This window comes from Paralichthys olivaceus, chromosome 12, assembly GCF_024713975.1.
Source record: "Paralichthys olivaceus isolate ysfri-2021 chromosome 12, ASM2471397v2, whole genome shotgun sequence".
NCBI classification, from domain to species: domain Eukaryota; kingdom Metazoa; phylum Chordata; class Actinopteri; order Pleuronectiformes; family Paralichthyidae; genus Paralichthys; species Paralichthys olivaceus.
Window position 1 is genome coordinate 11,065,851 of NC_091104.1, and position 22,107 is coordinate 11,087,957.

At 44.2% G+C, this 22,107-nt stretch overlaps 1 protein-coding gene across 10 annotated transcripts in view; it reads right to left on the bottom strand.

Annotated features, from left to right (window-relative positions):
- Positions 1-6,630: 6,630 nt before the first annotated feature.
- Positions 6,631-22,107, bottom strand: part of meis2a (Meis homeobox 2a) — an 85,217-nt gene continuing 69,740 nt past the window's right edge. For 3 of the 10 annotated variants that reach the window (XM_069535501.1, XM_020098182.2, XM_020098183.2), the window contains exons 10-13: positions 14,058-14,116; positions 12,375-12,464; positions 11,790-11,888; positions 6,631-8,492 (exon numbers count right to left, since the gene is read on the bottom strand). In XM_069535501.1, the coding sequence (XP_069391602.1) occupies positions 11,830-11,888; positions 12,375-12,464; positions 14,058-14,116 (208 nt within the window). In that variant the 3' untranslated portion in view covers positions 6,631-8,492; positions 11,790-11,829. Of the gene's footprint in view, positions 8,493-11,789; positions 11,889-12,374; positions 12,486-14,057; positions 14,117-22,107 lie in introns of all 10 variants that reach the window. The other 7 variants (XM_069535497.1, XM_020098176.2, XM_020098178.2 and 4 more) reach the window with 3 other exon arrangements.

Sequence of the window (22,107 nt, forward strand, 5' to 3'; positions counted from 1 at the left end):
ATTGTTTATATATATATATATATATAAAAACGTTGACGTCAGCGTTCTGCTTAAATGAAAACACAAATTAAACTCCCCAAATTTGTGCAATGTAGATTATCACAGCTTGAAATCTTCAAACCATTTGTATTTTCATTTTCAGGAATACTGAAGGCTGTCATGTCCTTAGTGTCTTTATTTCTCTTCTTTTTTTTATTGATTTCATTATGTACATCGCTTTTTTTGTTTCTTTGTAAAAATGTCAATCAAACGCTTTTAATTCATATTTTTTTACAAGAAATTAACGTAGTTCGTTTTTACTGTTATTTTAAAGGATGTTACAAATACAGGCCTATAGAGGGATGATGGTTTTAGGTCCTAACAACAAACAATCAATTCATGGAAATACGAAAAGAAACAATGATTATTATTATTATCACTATAATATTTTTTGTTTTATTATTTAAAGATGCAAGACGATATTAATTTGTTGTATTTGATTCTTATCATTATTATTATTATTGTTGTTGTTATTATTTTGAAACCAATCCATGCTCCATAATGAGTTGGACCACCTCTGTCTCTCGTTGTTATTTCCTCCAGAGGAAAGTAACTCCATCCTGTCTTCTCTCTCCCTCTCGCTCTCTCTCCTCTGTCATTACACTGTTTTGAAAAATAAGGAGAGGTTTTAACTGCCATCTGAGACGATAATGGTTACCGATTCTATACTTTCAGTAATAATCTTCAAGTGGGTCGTGATTAATGATGTCTGCGTTAGAGGCGGCTCCTTCAGGCCCCTGGATGACTTCAGCTCCTCAAACTCTCTCTCTCTCTCTCTCTTCTCTTTCTTTTCTCTCTCTCTGTCTCTTCACGCACACATGGTCGTGCAGCTCTTGCGGAGATGTTGCGGTGGTGTAATATGAATTGCTCATTTCTTCTCTCTCCCTCTGTCACCCACACTCAGGAAGGGGAGCCGGGCAACAAGTCCCCAGGTGCAAAGCAAAATATTGACCCACACCATCCATCTTTATTGATTTTACCATCAACGTGGCCGCCTGATACATGCATAAGGAGCTCTCTACCTGTGAGTAAATATGAGATGAGAGTGTGCAGGGTGGGGGGTGGGGGGGTCAGGGTCTTATCATCTCTGTGCATAGAGAACAGGCTGCAAAGAGAGTGACCGGAGACATTTGTACGTGAGTTTAAAGTGAATAATAATCCAGACAGTGTGTAGAGATGATGGGATTCCTCAATATTTTCTGCAGAAATGCGAAGTAAAGAGTCTCCGAGGCTGGAGACACATCTGCTCCCTCTGTAAACACATTTACTTTGGCCTCCAGAAGGGGTCGCCCTCCTGTAACAACATGTGCGCCCAAGGGTGTGGTGGTGGTGGTGGGGAGGGGGCGCCATGCAGCTCTCTTCCTCTTTCTCTCTCTCTCTCCCCCCTAAGCCATCGAACATCTATATTATATGTGAGTTATTAATTAATTGAGTTGATAGATATACGCACATTAATCAATAACCTGGAGTCATTTTATATTTTAGAGACCCCCCCCCCCCCCTCTCTCTCTCTCTTCCCCTACCTCTCTCATCCCTTCCTCTGTTATTTACACTTCTTGTGAAAGTGTCTCACTCTGCTGCAGCTTCCTGTAAGATATTTCTAAAATAAAAATTAAAAAAGAATCAACAGCAGATTAAGGGGATCGATGGTTTCCCTGCTCGGACTCATATAGTTTCATATAATGGAATAAAGCAGCAGATTTATTTGTGAATCTCCTCTCGAGCCATAAAACTGTGATTATTTCACTGGGAAGAGAAAACGGCCGAATGTTGACAGGCACAGCTCTGGATGGAGAAGGCCTTGGGCTCGGCTAATTAAATCTTAACTGATTGAAATAAAGGTTTCAGTAGCTCAAGGCTCCACTAAGCTGCGGCTATTTCCCTTTTTATTGCGCTTTATTTATTCTGCACTCACATGCAACCCCCCCCCCCCCCCTTTTTTTTTTCTTTCTGCTTCCCCAGCATCTTCACACACACACACACACACACACACACACACACACACACACACACACTGGCCACCGCAATCTCCAGTTTGTGCAAATGCTCAAGCCCCTGTAGCCATGTTATTTCACTAATTATGATTTTTACATCGTTAAGATAATTTTTTTGTGGGGGTCTTCTTGCGTGTGTGTGTGTGTTTGTGGTGAGAGGGTGAGGAGAAGGAGGGTGGGGGGAGACTGTCACTCATTTTTAAGAAGACAAGCACCACTGAAGTGTGAAAAGAAAAAAAAATCGTCTCTAATTCAAATCCACCGGCGGCCACGCGCACGAGGGTCCTGGTCGAGTATCACCCATATAATTTATTTTCTATTTTTAAATGTTTTCCCCCCGAAACCAAACTCTCATTTTCTGCAGCCTCTCTCTAAAATAATGCTGCATATTTGTTTTAATTCTTATTTGTTCTATCATTTTATATTTTTGATTTATTTGTTATTTACTTTCCATTATTAAAAATATATATATACAAATAACCCTATTTGGGCAATTTTACGCAAATGTAGTTAATATTCCAACATGTAAGACCTTCTTTTTTTAGATAAAACCCTAATTTCTTATTTATCAAAATGCCATCGAATAAATAAGCCTGTGCCTCGTCCTCGTGAAAAGGGCAGTGAGGAGCCATCGGTGGCTCCGTGCACGTGTACAGGCGAGTCTTCTCCCTCCATTGTCTGAGGAATACACACACACGCACACACACACACACGATCATAAATGATAAACAGATAATGGAGCTGTCTCCTGCAGACACGTTCATCAGCAGCAAATGGGAGCTGGCGCGCGGCACCGAAGAGAATTAAGGCGCAAGAGTTTGCAACATTCCTGCAGGGGATGAGTTGTTGACAATTAAAGAACACACGCACACACACACACACACACACACACACACACACACACACACATACACATAAAGAGAGAGGGGGGGGGTCCGTGCACTGACCGTCTATGTGTTTATTTCAGTGGAGTCATTTTCCTACTTGACCAACAAAACAAGATTTCTTTTTAAATTTGAATTCTCAGGCCTTTTTGAACACTGCATCAGGTGTTGCTGCCATTTGAGCGTCTTTTCCTCATCAGTCAGAAAAAGAACATTTCAATTTGAACCTTTGAATCTGTAGGTTTTAAATGAGCTGCTGTTTAACTACTATTTGTAGAAACAGATCATGTACGACTTGTCTATTTTACTGGATCTGTTCTCTCTGAGCTCGGGTGAAATATTTCCCTCATGTGATGAAATGGTGGAGCTCTGAATGAAGAAGAAAACATAAACGAGGGTTTTTTTTCACTTCGAGCAGCACAACCGAAAGAAAAGGATAAAACAGGCTTCACCACAATCCTGGAAAAAAAAAGAAAGAAAGTGAAATTCCAACATGAAATCTGTGACCAGATGAAGTTTTAGTCTCTCACTCGATTGTCTTTGCAGAGTTCGGTTTGCTCAACCCTGTCTTTTCTTTTTTCTGAAAAAGGAAGAAGAGGAAGAAAAAAAGAGAAGCAGCCAGAAAGGCTTTTGGGTGCTGCTATAATAAACCATTTTCCCTGGGCTTTATTGATCAGTCACTCTGAGCTAATGTAATTATCCTCATCAATAGAGGGACTGCAGGGAGAATCATTATGCGGTTGACATTGATAAATGATCAGCCAAATGCGGCCCTTTTCTCCCAGGGACCCCCGCCTCTGACCCGCTGCACACAGGCCTACATAACGTAGCCATAGAAACACCTTATGGCAGGAGGAGAGAAAAGTGCTGAAATGTTGAAAAAAAGGAGGGCAACACACACACACACACACACACACACACACACACACACACACACACACACACACACACAAAACCTAAAAACTGTCCCCCAGAGCGAGACATTTTGGGGAGAGCCAGCTGCAAAGCGAAGGACGTTGCAGCCCTTTCGTGCGTGCGCGTCCGTTTTCATGACCACTATCCAACATCAGCAGAAATAAACTTTTCCTTTAAAACGTGTTTGCAACCAGGCGAACTCGTGCATCTTTAAAATAAAAACACTTGCAGCCCTCTCTCTGAAGATCACACTTCACCACATGCTCAACAATAATGTAGGAGCTTTATTAACATGTCGCCTCTGTTGCGCACGGACGCACGGTGTCTGCAGCGCGTAAAAGTGTGCGTGGACTTTTGTTTTTTAATATTGTTGCACCGTGCGTCAGTGAGTGTCTTCCATTGCATTGTGCAGCAGCGCATAGGGGGAATATATTCCTTATTTTATTCGTGCAGCAGCAGCCCGGACTGGCTGTGACAGGGAGGAGATGAAGGGGAGGAGTTGTTTAGCTCGGCTGGATCATCCATCATCCCTGTCACACCAAATCGGCAAAAGGAAAGCAGCAGAGGCAATCTACCTTCTGTCTCATCGGGGGGAAGGAGGAGGAGGTGGAGGGAGGGAGGAGGAGAGGGGGAGGGGGAGAAAAAGAAAAGAAAAGAGGAGGAAAAAAAACTATTAATATTAAAATCCTCTCCATCCACAGTAATCCTCACGTTTTCTCTCTTTTTCATCTGATAATCTCCGCACAAAACGGAGGACTTCTTCCTTCCGTTTTATCCACACAATAATGGAGCTAAAGACAGAGAGAGAGAGAGAGAGAGAGAGAGAGGAACACATAACAGGGAGTTTTTACGTGTTAAATAGTTCAGAGAGGATGAGGCTTCATTAACTAGATTCTGCTGTAAAACCAATAAAGTATGCTCATGTTGTTCTCCCCTGGTTGAGGCCTCAACCAGCTTTTTATAAGGAAGAACATGTGACACATGCGGAGGTGGTGTGTGCAGGTATTGTGTCCGGAATTTCATTACAACCTGCGCAACATGCAAACTAAAAACAAAATAACCCAAAAAGAAATCAGGCTGTACGTTAACATGCATTTAAATGATTTTAAAAATTATATATATTTTCAAATAAACATAAAATGAACTGTTTGTCTAAACATTTAGGGGAAAAAACGCTTTCTGTGCGTGGACATTTTCCCAGAAATATTTGGTTTGAAATAAAAAAAAGAATCATTCTTTTATTTTGTTTTTTTTCTCTTGTTTTAAAAAAGAGGAAAATAAATGAATCTACAGGCCTTAGCTTTAACACAGGGAAATCTGTGTTTGATCCTAAATAAAATATAATTTACGCCAGCAGCCTGTTGAATTAAAAAAAAAATTAATAGAATATAAATGATCTGGTCACATTATTAAATTTAAAATAAATATTGCTGAAATTTTTTTTTTTTTTTAAAGAGGAGGCCACACGAAAATAATAAGAAACATACAGCTCAACTTCTAAACGAAAATCCAAGCCAGGCCAGTTTAAGTGCACTAAATGATAATAATACTATCTACTTGAATTATATTATTATCATTATTATGGGGATTATTATTATTAAATAATAATGTTATTGTGTAATAAAAATAATATTAAATCATATATCATTAAAGTGTGTGCTCGGCTACTTGTTATATTTGAAGAGGAACACACAGAGTTGTGTCGGTGAGAGACAGTGTTTCTCGTAAAAATTAAAAACAAATTAAAGAGTGAAGGAAGATAAATCCAGCGCCATGAAAGCAGAGGACTCGAACTTGTGTGAGAAGGGCAGAGAATATTTCAGGAGAAGTGATGTTGTCATTTCTGGTTTAAGGCTATGACTCGGATGGCCGCGGGCGAACACAGGCGACGAGGTGGAGGAAAGAGAGAGGAGATGGCCTATCAAAGACCATTTGTGTGCTGCTGGATGGCAGTGCCGCTCGAGTCCGACAGGCGGCGCTGCAAAACGGCAGAAACGAGCAGAGCAGCCACTACCACAGACAGAGAGAGAGAGAGAGGGAGAGAGGGCTATGGTTCTCACTACAGGAGCAATTACACCGGGGAGAAGTCCTGACTATTGTTTGAACGACAGAGATGAAGTGAAGAGTGAATTCATCTGAAGTAACTAACTTACATTATTTCCACATCAAGCTCATTTAAAGGCCACTTTATAAAGGCAGTAAATATTTAAAATACTTACTGTCTTTATTCTGTACATAACAAACTGTGCTCAAATTAAACATAAATTAAAGATTCAGAAAATGTAAGATTTCTGTTTTGCCATTTTTGCCCGTCGTGTTTAAAACCTGAAGGCCGGAGTTATTTCATCCATCTCCACTTCACTGCTGCTGTAGTTTATCGTTTGGTCTGAAGCTAAAGTGGCTCGGTGGTAAATTTGCTGTGTAATTTGCTCCCTTCATTTGCATTTGACAGTTGTTTATTATTCAGAGGAACATATTTGTGCCCCCAAATAAATTGCCATGGCGACGATATATGTATTGCGACTGTCATTTGTCAAAGTCGTTTTAAGAGGTTGTTCAATAACCAAATGGGCCTGGTTTAAATAAGCCACTGCTCACAGGGCTGGAACTTAACTGATATATTTTGATGAGTATTTGAAAAAAATAAAAATTACAACATTGTTGACAGGAGAAACTTGATCAGAGGCAGATTTTATAATAATAATAATGAGCTAATAACTAATTAATTATGATTAAAATGGGAAACTGGACACAAGTCTGTTTGTAACACAGTTAATCACACAAAAATCTAACAAAAATCAAAAATGAAATATTTATTACAGCATTTGTGACTGAACACCTTTTAAACATTACGTCACAGTCCTCATACAAGTATTTAATGTATTTTTGACAAAGCTTAAGGGAGACGGCATCTTATCATCTAGTGAGGAACACGTGCTGAAAAAGGAAGGAATTCATGGACATACAATATCAATGCCACAGCAGATCTGAAACTAGCAAAAACATTCTTTTTCAATTGAGGTAAACACATAGAATATCTAACATGAAACAATTAATAGACTGAACTCTGTACGAAGTTTGTTACAATATTCTCTCAGCTTTTTCCACCCCCCAAAAGCATTGAGTTCATAATTTAAGGTTTTTTTTTTTCCTTTTTTTTTTCTTTAAAGTTTTAGGTTTTTTGGTGCATCAACCATCAAATGCTTCTCCAGTGCCACGGAATCAACGTTTGTGTCAGTATCGTCCGTATATGGCAAGAATGTTGATCCGCAGGTAAAGAAGCGCCGTAGGATGTTGCTTTTCCACTGTGAAGCTTCCTTCAATCGGCTCTTACCAACGAGAGTCCAGGGTACAAAAAAATAAAATAATATTAAAATAAAAATGTATAAAACCAACACAATCCAGTGCTTGGGCAATTCAAACAAAGAACTTTTTTTTCTCCTTTAAAACCTACAGGGCAACATTCATTCATGAACCAAAAAAAAAAAGAAGAAGGGGCATGACAAATGTTCAAACTGAATCTTCTGGAGAGATCCGGTGTCATTTAGCAGCCTTTTCCCATCATGCCCTGCTCTTATGGGGGACAGGACCTGATTGCCCTCTGTGGTCTGGAGCCTTTTTGAGATGTTCCATCTTCTTATTGTTTCTTTTTTTTCTTTTATAGTGCTGTGCTGCGAGACAGTTTCTCCTCCAGGAAGGAGCACACACAGTGTGAGAGAGAGAAAAAGGTTAACCTTTAATTCTAAAACTAGCTCAGGAAACATAAACCATGTGATCAACAAAAAATGCACAAGTTTTAACTTATTTATCTATACTTTTATACTACAGTAGTTATAACTCTTGGAGTCTTTCTGTTGTTTCTTTTTTAAAACCTTTCCGGAGTGATTTTTATTTTCAAAGCGTTTGCGCGCGCGTCACATGAAAGTTTACAGAACGATGTTTATGACGGTGTGTAAGTGAGTGTGAGTGTGAGTGTGTGTGTGTGTGTCTGTCTTCGAATGTGTGCATCTTGTCCATCCGTTGCACACGTGTACGTCAGAACATCCTCTGTTGATCTTAACCAAAAGCCCAAGACTTTACAAAGTGTTCTTGTCAGCTTGGTCCTCCGTTTGGATGAAAGTAACAAAATTGACAAGTTAAAAAAAAAAAAGAAGAAGAAAAGAATTATCACAGCTCATCTGGAATTCTGTTTCTTTAGTGTCAAATTCTGGTCAAAAGGGTTCACGTTTTATTCTTAAAAATAGTCTCAAAATAGGATTTATTGTGAGCTGCTGCTTTTCTTTTTTTTGTGACTGTTTTCTTGTAGTAGCTGCTGTTGTCAAAGTTCCCTTCTACTATTGGGCATGGATGTCCAGGCCTTGTCCTCCAGCACTGGGGTCAATGGGAGTGAGCAAAGGGGGTCTCTGTGCAGACATGGTCATTCCTGGGTGCGACGAGGGTCCTCCGTGCATCAGCATGGCGTGGTGGTGATGGTGGTGGGCGTGGTGATGCGGGTGGTGGGAGTGGGGGTGGTCGGGCAGGTAGGCGTGGAGAGGGGGTCCGTGTCGGAACTGGGAGGGGTGAGAGGTCATCTGATGAGGGTTGGTGAAGGTGGATCGGGCCATGCTCATGCCCACAGGACCGCTCTGAGGTGCGTACTCCCCCGTCATGCCTGGCAGACCTGCGAGGAGGACAGAACGAGAGGAAAACGGTAAACTTCGATAAAATCATTGTTTTCTCAGTGACGAGGCCCCCTCCTCCATTAACAAGGCCTTAATTCAATTTAAACACAACTCTGACATCAAAGACATTTTATGACACTGCGCCTGTGACTTCAGCGCTTTTAGCTTCGCAGAGTAAAGGGAGACATTATTGCACCGGGCTATTTTAGGCTATGGTGAGTGGTTTACAATGCCCAATAGCGTTGTGGTCAGGTCTCAGGTTGGGAAATGATCCTCAGTCGTCCACAGACACTTGAAGTCCTGGAGGATGTGAGGAAAACCAACCAGCTGTATTGATGTGGAGAAGCGCTAATACTTTTACAAATGGAACAGTTAATTCCCCAGCTGACTTTAGTGACAAACTGAGCCGGCGCTCTCTCTTGGGGACGCGCCTCTGTGAACATATTTGATTTGGAGTTTCTTGCAGAAGTTATTGAATAATTTAGGGCTCGGTTTGCTGTTTAACCAAAGACAGTGAGCATTAAAAGCCTGGTTCCACCCCCGAATGAAAGCATCTCAGGCAAAACACAAGTACTGCTCTTGATGCGTGGTGTGTGGGTTTTTGAGCTTAGGTGGAAAAAGAGCAGGAAACAATAGCGAGACATAAGATTAAAGGGAAGTAGGAAGAGAAAGGGAGGGGGGGGGGTATGTTGATGTCCCTTAAGATGGACTCCACTTCATATGTGCAGAGGCCTCAGCATGCTGGTATCTCTCACACTGTGACAGGACCCAGGACACAGAGCTGGCTCAGCAGTGCCACAGTTTGACTCTTCACACGGCTGTTTGTTGTAATCAGAAGGAAAAAGAAAAAGGGAGATGTGTGTGTGTGAGTGGGGATGGGGGGAGTGTTGTTCCTGGAGCCTGGGACTGGAGTATGGGAACATAGCTGGTCCAGAGGCCTGGACCTTGGGGAGACACAAGTGAGAGCAGGGGGTCCCCGCTGGAGCCAGGGGGCCTGGGTCTGGGATTGGGTCTGGGCCGGCCTGCTTTGTAATGTGAACCCCTGGGGGATTAGAAGCTGTAATAGGAGGGGAGAGGTCGCCGCAAGGTCACTAGGCATGCTCACTCTCTGCATTCCTCCACCTTAGTACACTGCAATTAAGAAATTACGCAGGAGGGCCCCGGTGAGGGAGGGGAGAAAGGAAGAGTAGGAGGGTAGAGGGGGAAAAGAGGAGACAGCAAAGGCCAAGATTAATGGCCGGTCTCATCGGTGGAAAGCTGTGTCATTTTCTAATACTCCCTTTTGCATGTCAGTTCATTTGAAATGCACGTGTTTGTCAGAGCGGGTCTCTTAAAACCCCACTACCGGGGTCATAAAACAAATAAATCATGTGGGGGGTGTTGGGGGGTATGATGGGTGGTGGCCTCGCCTCCATATAACCTGGAGCAGCTCCTGTTAAAAGGCCCAGCAGATGTTTTTGACACTGTAAGCTGCTAATCTCCAGTCTTGTAAGCTGCAGTCATTCCGTTAAGTAGATCTGAGACACCCCCATCCCACACGTACACCCCCCCTTCTTTATTAACAAGAGTGGTAAAACCATCTGAAGACAATAAGTGAGGACAGACTGGGCCTCTCTCTCTCTCCCTTCATCCCTCCATCTCTCCATCTCTGCATGCCTGCCTCCCTGACGGGCTGTGCACTTCTGTTATGGCACAGCGGTCCTGCTCAATGACTGGCCATAATTAAGTACCAAATACACCATATTGTGTGGCTGTGTAATCAAATCAAGAGAGGATAATATTCCTCTGTATTAAGCTATTAATGTAATTGGTCATGAAGCATAAAGTATGTTACGTAATTAAATAGTCTCAAAATTATATAGCCCTATATTAAGAATTAGCCAACCTGAGCAAATGTTGTCTCTGTGTGGCTGTTTTAGGGAACATTGCTTCCTGATTTTTCTTTTTTCTCTCTCTCTCTTTCCCTGCTGCCATTAGCAACGACAGGAGGGGACGAGAGAAAATGAGTGAGAGACACCGAGGAAGAGGGAGAGAGGAAGTGAGGACCAGAGGGGTGAAATGATCTCTGTCGGCAGAATTGCCGCTGTGACCCTTTCGGAAAATCCAGTCTCCATTTACATATAAAGGGTTCTTTTAATCAAGGTAAGTGTTATTATATTGTGCCTCATTGGGCAAAGGGAGTTTAGGTGTTAAATAAAATCTCTTCTGCCCCGCCGCCTTCGGGATGTGATACATCTTGATTTTTCAAATGTCAGCACTGTGGCACTAGCGGGAGGCGGAATGGCCGGCTTAATCAGACTGCCGCCATTTAGCCGTATGGGGATTGTGTGTGTGTGTGTGTGTGTGTGTGTGTGTGTGAGAAAGACAGTAACACTGAGGGACTGTATCTGTATGTGTGAAAGAGTTTCCCTTCCTTTTAGACGCAGCCATGCTTGTGTCTACAACCTTATAAATTCATCTCCATGTCTCCCTGCTCTTGTCTGAGAGTCTCGGGTCAGGCTTGTCTCCGACCCCCGCCCCCCCCTTAAATCGTCTCCCTCCAGTAAAAAATAATCAAAACACACAGCACCCCCCCCCCCCCCGCACTCATTCCTCCCTTTACACAGCTCAAACCAAACCCCCAATGAAGGATCGGCCATGTCACCCACGGCCCGTATATCTCGCTCAGGACCGTAATGTACTGCAGTGTTCCCGTCTTTGCATATAAGATAATTTGGGCATCAATCCTTCCCCCAGACAGATTTATGTCACTCGGAGGACAGTTTCACTTCTCCTTCTTTATCGCTTCACTGGAGCCTGCTTAATTTCTCCCCGTCAGCCCCTTCCCCAGGAGATGTTATTTTTTCCCTAAATGTCCAACATTTGCATTCGCTGTCCAAGATGGGGAGAGTGATGGCGCTGTTGTGATAAATAAATTTCTGCGATGCCATGCCAGGTTGTTTCTTCCTCTCTGTCTTCTGTTGTTGTCGTTCCTGTAGTCTGGCGCCACAAGTCAGATCCTCTCTGTCCCAGGACGCGTCCCCCTTTTTTACCAAGTCTTCAATTCATCCATGGCAACTGCAGCCCCCCCCCCCCCCCCCCCCCGCAACCCATCTCTCCCCCTCTTGCTAAAACAGCCCTGCATGCTAGCTCATAATTGTTGATGCTGGAGAGTAGGGGCTCACATCTTGCTGCAAATTTATGGTAAGAGGGGTATAGTGCTGATGAAGTGAAAGGGAATTGTGGGGGGAAAAAAATAAAATAGAACCCCACAGCCCCAAAAGTGTCAAACACAAGGAAAAGAGCCCAGTACTTACTTCCCCCTTTTTCTTTGCGTTTTGCTTTACAAGATGGAGGTTACATGTAGTGCCATTGCCCATCCATGCCCATATTCATCCCCATTCCACTCATAGGCCCTAGAAAGAAGAGATAAACGCCAGAAGAAAAAGGGTCAGCGGGAGTTTGAATCACAGAGAGGTCAGAGGAGAACCACGTACAGAGAGGATGAGGTTTGGTTAGTGTTAGATAGGAAATGACCAGAGTGCGTTAAGAGGAAGATGCAAAGAAGTGTTGTTGTTTTTTTACTTTGCATAGCATCCCGCAAATCCCTTTTTCATGATTTTTCCACATGTATTAGATTAGAAAGAAAAAATAAATAAAACAAGCAAGACAGGCAGCAGACAGCCTGGTTACTGTGGTCGTGTACCACGTGTTAGTATTAGGTTTTGGTCGACTCGGGGACCTACGCTGCGCTGAGGTGACTAAATCTCATGCTGCAGACAAGAGGATCAGTGTAGATCAGCTGTGCGATATAACGCAGGGTGAAACTGGTGTCTGGTGAAGCAGGCATGTCATAAAAAAACTGAAGTGGGGACAAGCAAGGAGAGGCGCCCCGGACTTACCAGCTGGTCGGATCCCCATGTGCTGCTGACCGTCCAGCACAAAGCTGCCCATTGGCTGGCCCTCTGGACTGTACGCTGCTCCTTGGCTCACTGAAGGATCAAGAAGAAAACCTGATTGTAGTCAAAACGTGGACATGAAAAAGGGGGGAGGGAGGGAGGGAGGGAAGGGAGAAGAAGAAGAGAAAACACACCAGACAATCAGCAATTGTCCCAGCTCCAGCCCAAACATACTGTAAGACATTGTGCTCATGTTTGTGGACCGCAGTGACTGACGTGTGGCATGCACACACGCATACAGTTGGTCCACGTTCATGCATGCAAGTGCACACACACACACTCACTCTCTCGCAGCCAGTGTCATTCAAAACCACACTCACAGGAGATACATTGTTCTCTGAAGGAGAGAAGAAAGCATGCCGTTTGACAGGGTGGGAAGAATTTCTGCCAAGCCAGGAAATTTACCCAGTCAGTTTTTGAATCACGGCACAAGAATAAATATGTCTCCTCTCCAACATATCATAACATACGATCTAAACACGTATAGAATCTTACAGCTGCAAAATCCAATATTATGAATGATTTAGCTCGTGATCTGTCACGATATATAAGATAAAGTAGCAATCAATTTTCTCACTTGTATATTGTTTTGTTTCTAATCAGCTCTAATGAACTAATGCTCTTTGGAGACAGTAGAAAACACTGTACTCTGGCACTATAACAGAATTATCTTGGATAATCTGTGATTCGTGAAAAAGATTAAGGGGGGGTGGCGGTTAGTCATGCTGTTTCCGTGGAGATTGTTGACTGGCACATATTGGCGGCATCCTGTCAAATGATCCACACAAAAGTGCAGCGCCTTTAGAAAGAGACGCCCACTGCATCGCATCTTTTTAATCGTGGCTCAACGATCTCCACCCCGGTGTGTAGGAGATCTTTTTTAAGACGGGAATTTGCTAATCAACAAAAACAGCTTTTCCCTCCCTGAGACAAATTACTCTGCTTCTTTGCGGTAATGCCACAGTCAATGAAGCTTAGGGTGACTGAATCTTTCCACGGGATCACAGACAGGGATGTTTACTACTCACTTTGGGCTTTTTTTTGGTAATCCGAACAAAATAGATAAAGAAAATAAATGTGTCCTCCAATAATGGTATGGGGCTTTCCATGGAAATCTCTTCCTGCATAGGGCGTTTAATCAAAACATCAAATCTGCTGCTCCTACGACTTGGGATCGAAATTCAGTATGAATACGATTCTTGAGGGGATGAAATGAAAAAACTGCAGAAAATGAGCGGAACCCAAAACAAAACGGTGCAAAAAAAGATAAGTCATAAATTGCTGCTAGCATTTCTGCTACTCCTCTTGTGTCCAATTAGCAATTCACAGATAGAGTGCTAATATTCCTCTCTCTCCACTTAGACTGGGAAATCTCCAATTAGAGTCAATCAGTGAACAGCCCACACCGCCGAACACATCTCATTGAGAAAATAGAAAAGGGGATGAAGGGAGGAAGAGTTAGAGGAGGGAGAAGAGGGGTTTTAAAATGTAGAGTACCCCTTAAAACAAAATCTGGGCTCCAGACATGATGTGCATGCCAGGATTTGAAAAAGACGTCTTCATGCTGAGGAAAGAAAGGAAGAGGGAGCGGATCTCTACTGTACATTGGCTGGGTTGTTTTTTTACCTGCTCGATTTGACTGGTCAATCATAGGCTGTACTATTCTTCTCCTGGCATTGATGAACCTGGCAGAGAGAAAGAGACACAGAGAGAGAAAACGGAGAGAGGAGAAAAACAAACGTTAAATCACCCGGCATTCACACTCCGAGAGATTCATCACAAGCTACCACAAAGACAAAACAGTTTTGCATGACTTAATGGCAACATTAGCCACCGCGTCCTTGAGAGAGGCGCTCACCACAAAACAGCAACAAACAAAAGGGCAATTGTGTGCTGACTTGGGAACCCAGCGAGGGATACTTTTAATGTTCCTTATGATCTATTCCCCCCTCTTTTAATAAAGCTTTTGATTACGTTTGGTTGCTATGGGCACCGGGGAGACATTCCTCAAGTATTAAGTGCAGCTTGGGCACAGAAGAACCCTCATCATGGCACATCCCTTTCTCCCTCTGTCTTTTATAGATGCTCCAGCGGCCTCTTGCACACATCACAACTTTGCACAGTGTACAGTATCTCGTCTCCGGCTCCTTCTCCACGCCGATGTTATTTCTGCAGCTTTATCACCCATTGGAATTTTGAAGTAAGCTTTAAGTTAGCAATGTCTGAGGATACAAATGGTTCCTTTCATGACTCCCCCATCACTCCACCCCCAACCTCCACCATTCCCCTCTGTGGGACCCCCACTTTGGCTGCATTGTAGGGGGTTATGCTCCCCTTCCAGCTGTCTAGAAATGAGGACCAGGCATGAGCCACTCCGTGCTTTCACAAGGTATTGTTATGTCAGCGAGCCCATCAATTAGGCTGTCTGAAGTTTTATCACCACCACAGCAGCGAATAAGTGCAGCTCCACAAAGCCTCCCCAGCCGTCCGTGCTCCTGCGGCTTTTCCAGCATGGAGCCAGAGGTCATTTGGAGGTGACTGCCAGCCAGGGGCAACCTTTTTGACTCAGAATGGGATGTTTTGGGCCGAGTCGAACGCAACCTGGACACTCGGATCCGGCAAACTCTCCACGTTTAGCTCTGAATTCCTCTTCTACTCCTTTTCACGGACTAAAAACACAGAGTTTGTACTACAGGTATCACCATGTGGTTAATATTAAAGAGGGGTTTCAAATCACGCTGGAGCTGTCCAGCATGGAGTCTTTGCTGGTTCCAAAAAAGCAGAAGAGAGAGAAAGAGAGAGAAAAAAAAAGGCCCCACCGCCCTCTCTAACGTACGAGCCACGGCACCATCAGTACGGCTAAAGAACTGGTCATTAGGAGGAAGGGAGAGCTGGAACCAATTTGGGCTCCTAATCCCCCATGAAGCCCTGATACCTGCCCTTACTTTCTCCAATGAACTTAAACGCCTGTAATCTGCCCGGCTCATAGTGACATGGTTAAACGTACAAAATGCACGGTTGGAGGAGAAAAAAAAAGAGACATGGTGCTCATTTGCCAGGGGGCATCCAGAGTGCAGCTACACAGGGTGCCATGGGCCCCTGAGAGAAAGAGATGAAACACATCCATATGAGAATGAGACAGAAATAAAGTGGAAGAGGTGAGCAAAGGACAGGTTTGGATTTGAAATAATATGATTTTGACGCAGAATTTTGTGATTTAAGGGACGATAAGGATTATGTTTTATTGACTGTGAAAGTATTTTCTGATTGAACAAAACGGAACACTGTATTCTTTGATTCTTTGAAATACCTGCGGTGCTTAAGAGAGACAGAGGCTACCAGCATCAAAACCAGCTGAGCAAGTAAACACTGAGACATTCCTGGTATCACACTCCCTCTTTATGCTCAGTGCATGGTCTGCCAAAATATATGTCCTGCTTTCTGCCTTCCTAGACACACTGAGGGGCTCAAAATCACAACCATGTGCATTCTTACCTATTCTGGGAGAAAACCATAAACAGATAATGTTTGGAATATTCTTCCCAGGTGCTAAATTTGCCCTTATGGTTTCCAGTGACTGCAGAGGTAATACTCTTACGCACAGCTGAATGATCAAAGTGCCGTTTTCAGATTTCTTTTTTCCCCCCTAAATGTTCCTTTAAAAAACATTCTTCCTTTTGTTTTTTTTTTCCTGGTTCTCACAGGAAATGTATGACATAAAGTAAACAGAAAAATCAGTTTTTATTGAAATGGTAATTATTAGTATGAAGTGCAGTGTACACAAACATGGATATTCAAATATTTTCCCAACAAGCTACTTCTGAGATGGAACGGCTTCTTGTCAACGCTCCCTTTTTGGCTAAAGACCCCCAGATTACGCCCTCACACACACATAGGTTCTGTTTTTGTACTCCAAACAAGTTGCCTTAGTAACCGGGAGGCGATGCGGCGCACTGAAGGGAGCGGGGGGCGACCGTGGGCCCCTCTCGTGGTGGCCTTAGAGCACCTTTTATCAGTCTGAGTAAAGCCAATTGAGATTATCAGAGTCGGGCCTGATAACAGTGTTTTCCCTCGACCCGTGAGCTGCTAATGGCGTGTGCTTAGAACAACAAAACCAGGAATCCTCCAGAGATGGAGGCCAGTCAACTTGGAGGGATGGACAGATGGATGGATCTGAAGACCCAAGGTCCTGAGAGAGACACGCAGAGGTTGACCACAGGGACTCCGAATTCCCAACCACTCACTAAAACATACGTGCGCACAGTAAATCTACACATCAACACTGTGGACATAACCACAACCACCACCAGTGTGTCCGTAGGCTAACCAGAACACAGGAGGCTCACAGGGGACACTCGCTAAAAAACCTCCAACCCAAAAAGCCCATGTTTTATTATCTACATCTGGTGGTCGAGCTTATTACGGCCTGCCTCTGCTGAATGTTAGAGCACAGAAACACCAACTCACTCACACACACACACGCACACAAAGTACACAGAGCACCTCTCAGCATGGGAACTCCACGCTGTCTTCAAACAAATAATTAAAGGCAAGGTTAGGGGGTGATGTGGAGGTCATTCCTTGGGATACAGCTCAGAATGTGTGTGCATTACCCCTGGAGAAAGCACGATGCTGGGGGCGTCGATCCACCGCTGTTTAATGTGGGCGACTGGTTACTGCTTTAGCCAATAAGTCTGCAAAAAAAGTATAATTGCAGAGCTAAGCATGCTGGGGAGTGTGCATGTGAACAATTATGCACATGTCAATCAATATGTGTGAGTACATGTCAGCGTATTCTTCACACATTATTGCGTGATTGGCGTCCAGTAGAAATTCCTGCTGACATGCCCTGAATTGTCATGAGCAACACATGAGGACAAACCTTTACACGCAGATGCATTTGGCGTCTTGACTATAAGAGCCACAGTTCTTGATAACATGGTAAGTTTACTCGTGCTGCTTGTGTTGAGGGTGTCACAAAGCAAAATAACAGGATGACATCTATGAGTCCACTTGACACGGGGTCTCCACAGGGCTGGATTGACATGGCATCCCTGGTTACTAATATCTGCTCATACATAGGATGAAGGGGCTTTGGAGAGTGCCTGCTTCGGTGCTAAGTACCCTGCCTAGCACACAATGTTATGTTTTACCCAGTGTGAGTGTGGGGAAGGCCTGAGGATGTTAGAGATGGAGGCTACATCCATACTATTACATTTTCATTTAAGAACTAAAACAACATTTTAGCTCTGCATCAGTTCTAATCACCATCCATTTTAACACGCCTGAAAACCTGTGTCACATGACAATTTAAGTACAGTAGGCATGTGCGTGCCAGTGTAAACAGGAAGCAGACTGTCTACTCTGCAATTGTGTCATAGCAAATACCATGAAAAAGAAAACAATAGTCATGATGAGGAATTCATTTTCTTAGAAACATGATGAAGTGGAGCTGTCACGGGTGACTGAGAAATTGTTCAGTGTTTGTCCATCCATACTACAACACAGCTCCAGTTTTCAAATGAAAATGGAGCCGTCTCTGTTTTAGGCGCTAACAACCTCTGCAGAGGATGGCTGGTGTAAATGTAGAGGCGATTTAAAACTAAAACATAGTAGTGTGGATGTAGCCAGAGGAGGATATCTATAGGTCTAATTGTAAACCTACATAACATGTGCAACTATTTCACAAAGTGCTGACCTTGTATTTTATGAAACCTCCCTTTATTGAACAAACATACTGCGTTGTCATCATAACACAAAAGAGCTTTAGATGATGACAAATTCTCTGGAAGGTTACAGAGAGTTGAAGATGTAATCACCACAAACCACTAACTCTGATTCAGTGCTTGTATTTATTCTTTTTTTTTCTTTCTGGCTTCCTCATCTCAATCTGTCATAAAGGACTTGTTTCTGGTTAACTGACTTGCAGCCACACCTGGTAACTCACTCCCGTTGTCAGCATTCCTTCCCTGAGAAAAAATTGTCATGCCAAACCACCCTACCCTGGAGCACGGCCAACACAGAGAGAGAGAGAGAGCCTCATTGCTCGGCTGGCCAATTGCTGTAGAGATCGGAGGGAACTCAGCCAATGAGGAGTGGGGTCACTCGTTTGTTGAGTTTGCGATGAAAGAAAGAAACCGACCCAGAACCGGAGAGAAACAGAGAAACACTAATCATGTCTTCTAACTCCCTAAATACATACCATGTTCTCCACGAAACGAGTGGCCCACTGCTCCGAATGTGGAGCAGGCAAAGACGGGAGGCGGCTTTGATATTGTGACACAGGAATGGTTGTCAGTTTATTGCCTTCATGGCTGACCTGCACATGCCCAGTTTAAAAGCTCATATGCCAGGGACAAGGGGGCGGCGGGGGTGTGAGGGGAATATTGTTGTTCGTCTGTCAAATTCCTGGGCCCCTGTTTTCCTTTACAGGAAGATTACATGCAACACAATCTGAACAAGAACGTGCTGAACTCAATCCCCGATCGCTGCTCGCAAACACGACTGTCCTCTGGTTCCTATTAGAGCTCATTGCTTCCATACTTCCGCCTCAGACAGAAATAAAGATTCCGAACCCCCAGCGATTGAGTCACAACCCACTGGTATCAAAGGAGGAAGGCTTTAGTTTGTTCCTCTCTCCCCCAAAAAAGGAAAGATCGGACAGAGGAGGGTAAAAAACATGGAGTTTCCTTTGACCAGGAAGTGCATGCAAATTGACCCCATGATGAGGGTGTGTTTAGTATAAGCAAACACTAATTATGGTCCAGTCAGACAGTGGGGCAGTCTGGGGCTACTGAACCTCCAGTGCTGATCTACTGTAGTGTCAACAACACTGATTGAATCAGCTCACATGGTCCTAACAGGCCCGCTGCAACAATTTATACTTATAGTGCCACCAGACTGAACCCACAGTATCTGTGGGTTTATCATAAACTACCACAAAGGGACTTTTGACAGGTTGTGCTCCTCCAGGATTGAGATAAAGAACAAAGAGGGCGTCCAGGAATAAGGAAGCTTCCTCCGACTCGTCTTATCAGAGGCAGAGTTTCCCTTTTTCTGTCCCTCCTTCCTTTCTTTAAGTTAAAACAGGAGTCAACAGACATAAGCCGGGCGAACATTACCTCACCCCCCTGTTTGATTTAGTGCAGATGTGAAACGGAGCGAGGCAGGATTCGTTTTTTGGGGGGGGGGCATCGGAGAGGGCCCACGTTTAGGGCAGCCACTGTGTTTACATAGTTTTACCTCTGTCTCTCTCTCCCTCACTCCCTCGTTCTCTCATCCACGGTGCCTCCATATTACCCCCCACCCCATCCACACTCTTTTGTCTCCCTCTCAAAGAGGCACTGTTTCACCTCTCTTCCATGGACTTTCACTGACCTGTTTTTCTTTCCCTTTTTATTACTTCACTCATTGGCCTTTTGTGGCATCCCCCCCCTCTCCTCCACCACCCTCTGCACCCCTCCATCAGCCGTATATGAGTAACATTTGCGTTGCTCTGTAGGTCGAGCTGCAGAAGTCATTCTTATCTGAAACCCGGGGAGCGCGAGTCATTAAGACTTGAGTGGAAAATCAGACAAAGAATTATATATTTGTGTTGCGAACTGACACGATTTAACGAGCAGCTAATTAAAATAAATCAATAGCACTGCGGCATGCTCACTCTCTGTCTGTCTCACTTTTCTCCATCTGATTTTCTGTCAGCACCAAAAGAGATGGAATGCTGCAGCATGGAGTGCAATGCTATTCAAGTGATGTTTTTACCTTTAAAATCAGGTGTCAACTACGTCAACAAGTCATGGGATATAATAATGATCTCAGAAGAAACTCTCAGTAAGGCAAACAATAAAAAGAAACAAAGACAGACATTCTCTCGCTCTATTTACCCTCCCATCTAACACCTTCTCCCCTCTTCCCCCTGTCCAGTGAGGGCATGTCACCCCTGGGCCTTGCAGTCCAGCAGCCTGACCCCTGCATGGCGGGCTGCGCGGCCCCAGCTGCTGACTGTCCGTCAAACACCTCCAGAGCAGCGTTGGGCAAGGAAGACCACGTTTGTTGCCCCTTTGATCCGGCAAGCAGCAGCTGCTGCTCCACACAGCAGCACTTTGTTCCTCTGTCTCCTCACCACACTCTGTCCTACGGCACAAAAACACTGACTCCAGTGCAGGAGTAGGACAGAGAGAGAAGTAAAAATGTGGAGGGGGTTGGGGGGCATTACAAGAAAGGAAAAAAAATAAATAATAACTTGCCCATTTTTTCCTCCCTACAACATCAACAAGCACTGACAACGGCAGTGGGGGTTTTCTTGGCCCCGACACAGCTTTCAAACATCTCCTTAACGCTTCACCCTCCCTTATCCTTATAAGAGATATGATAGTTATTGTTCAAATCAGCCCAGGTGAATGGAATGGACCGGGGCCAAGCCTGCCCCAGGCGTCAACACACCTGTATGAAAGAGACCTTATTGTAGCAACCCAGCATGGCTAACCTGCCTCAGCCCTACCTGTTTTCCAACGTAAGTGGAAGGGTGAATCATCTCTTCTTTCTCTTTATCCCAGACAGTCCCTTAATATTTCCCTTCATTAACCTCCTCTTCCCTCAGAGGCCGGCATCTTCGCCCTGGAATGTTTAACTCACACTGTTATTTTTGAATATCACCACATAAACAGGGGGATTGAGGAAAGAGTCGATCCACATCACTCGTGTTAGCGAGGGCCCCTCTTGCCTTACTCTTGCACCACCTCCCTTAAGATAACACTTTATTAATGGGCGTAGGAGCACAAAAGGTAATCTCTGCCTGCCCAGGAGCTGAGGGACCAACAGCTGTGTTTGAAGAGCATCTGAAAACATCCAGCACATGTCAATATTAGCCTCCGTCAAAGGTTCTAGCGCACAGCGCATGACAGAGGTCGTCAGCGCCGGAAGGTAATGCTCGTTCCTCATAAGCCAGCTTCCCACCTTTTGGGTGGGTGAGGGCCTTCTGCTTTCATGCCGGGCCAGCAAGCTATAGAAGAGAGACACACTTGCAGGCTGGCACACAAACAACTCGAACACACAGAGGAGAGAGGGGGAGAATAAAAGAAAGATAAGATTCCAGCAATATCACTTCCCCGGCCTACCCATCAGCCCTCCTGAGAGGACTTGGTGCGCTCACAAGTTCGCTCCATTTTCTCAGTTTTGATGAGTGCCACCCCTATTGCCCAGATTTCCCTTTTTCCCCACAATGCTGGCCTGTTGGGCTCCTTTGTATGTCTCTGCAGGGAGCGCAGGTATAATCCGTTTCCATCCCCTTCTCTCTGCTATCACACAAATGTGTGACTTTTTTAGCCTCTCATCTCTCTTCCATACTATCTTCCCATCTCGATTTCTTTCACCCTCTCTTTGTCTCTTGCTCCATCGTCTTCTGCTCCCTTTCATTCTCAACCCCTTTTTCCCTCCCTGCCTGGTAATCGAGTGAGAGATTCCGCGACTCTGTGACTCCCCCTTATTGTCAGATATCAAACAGGGCGGCTTTGTGGATTACCAGGGGAAGCTGATAATGACATGATAGAGGCGTGATATTTCAAACAAAATTGAGTGTCAATTGCCTGCATCGTCTAGGCAACACAAGTGTCTGCGATGCAGCAGCCAGGCAGGAAATAAGGCCAATCTAGTTCCTTTGCTTCATATCAAACGTCTC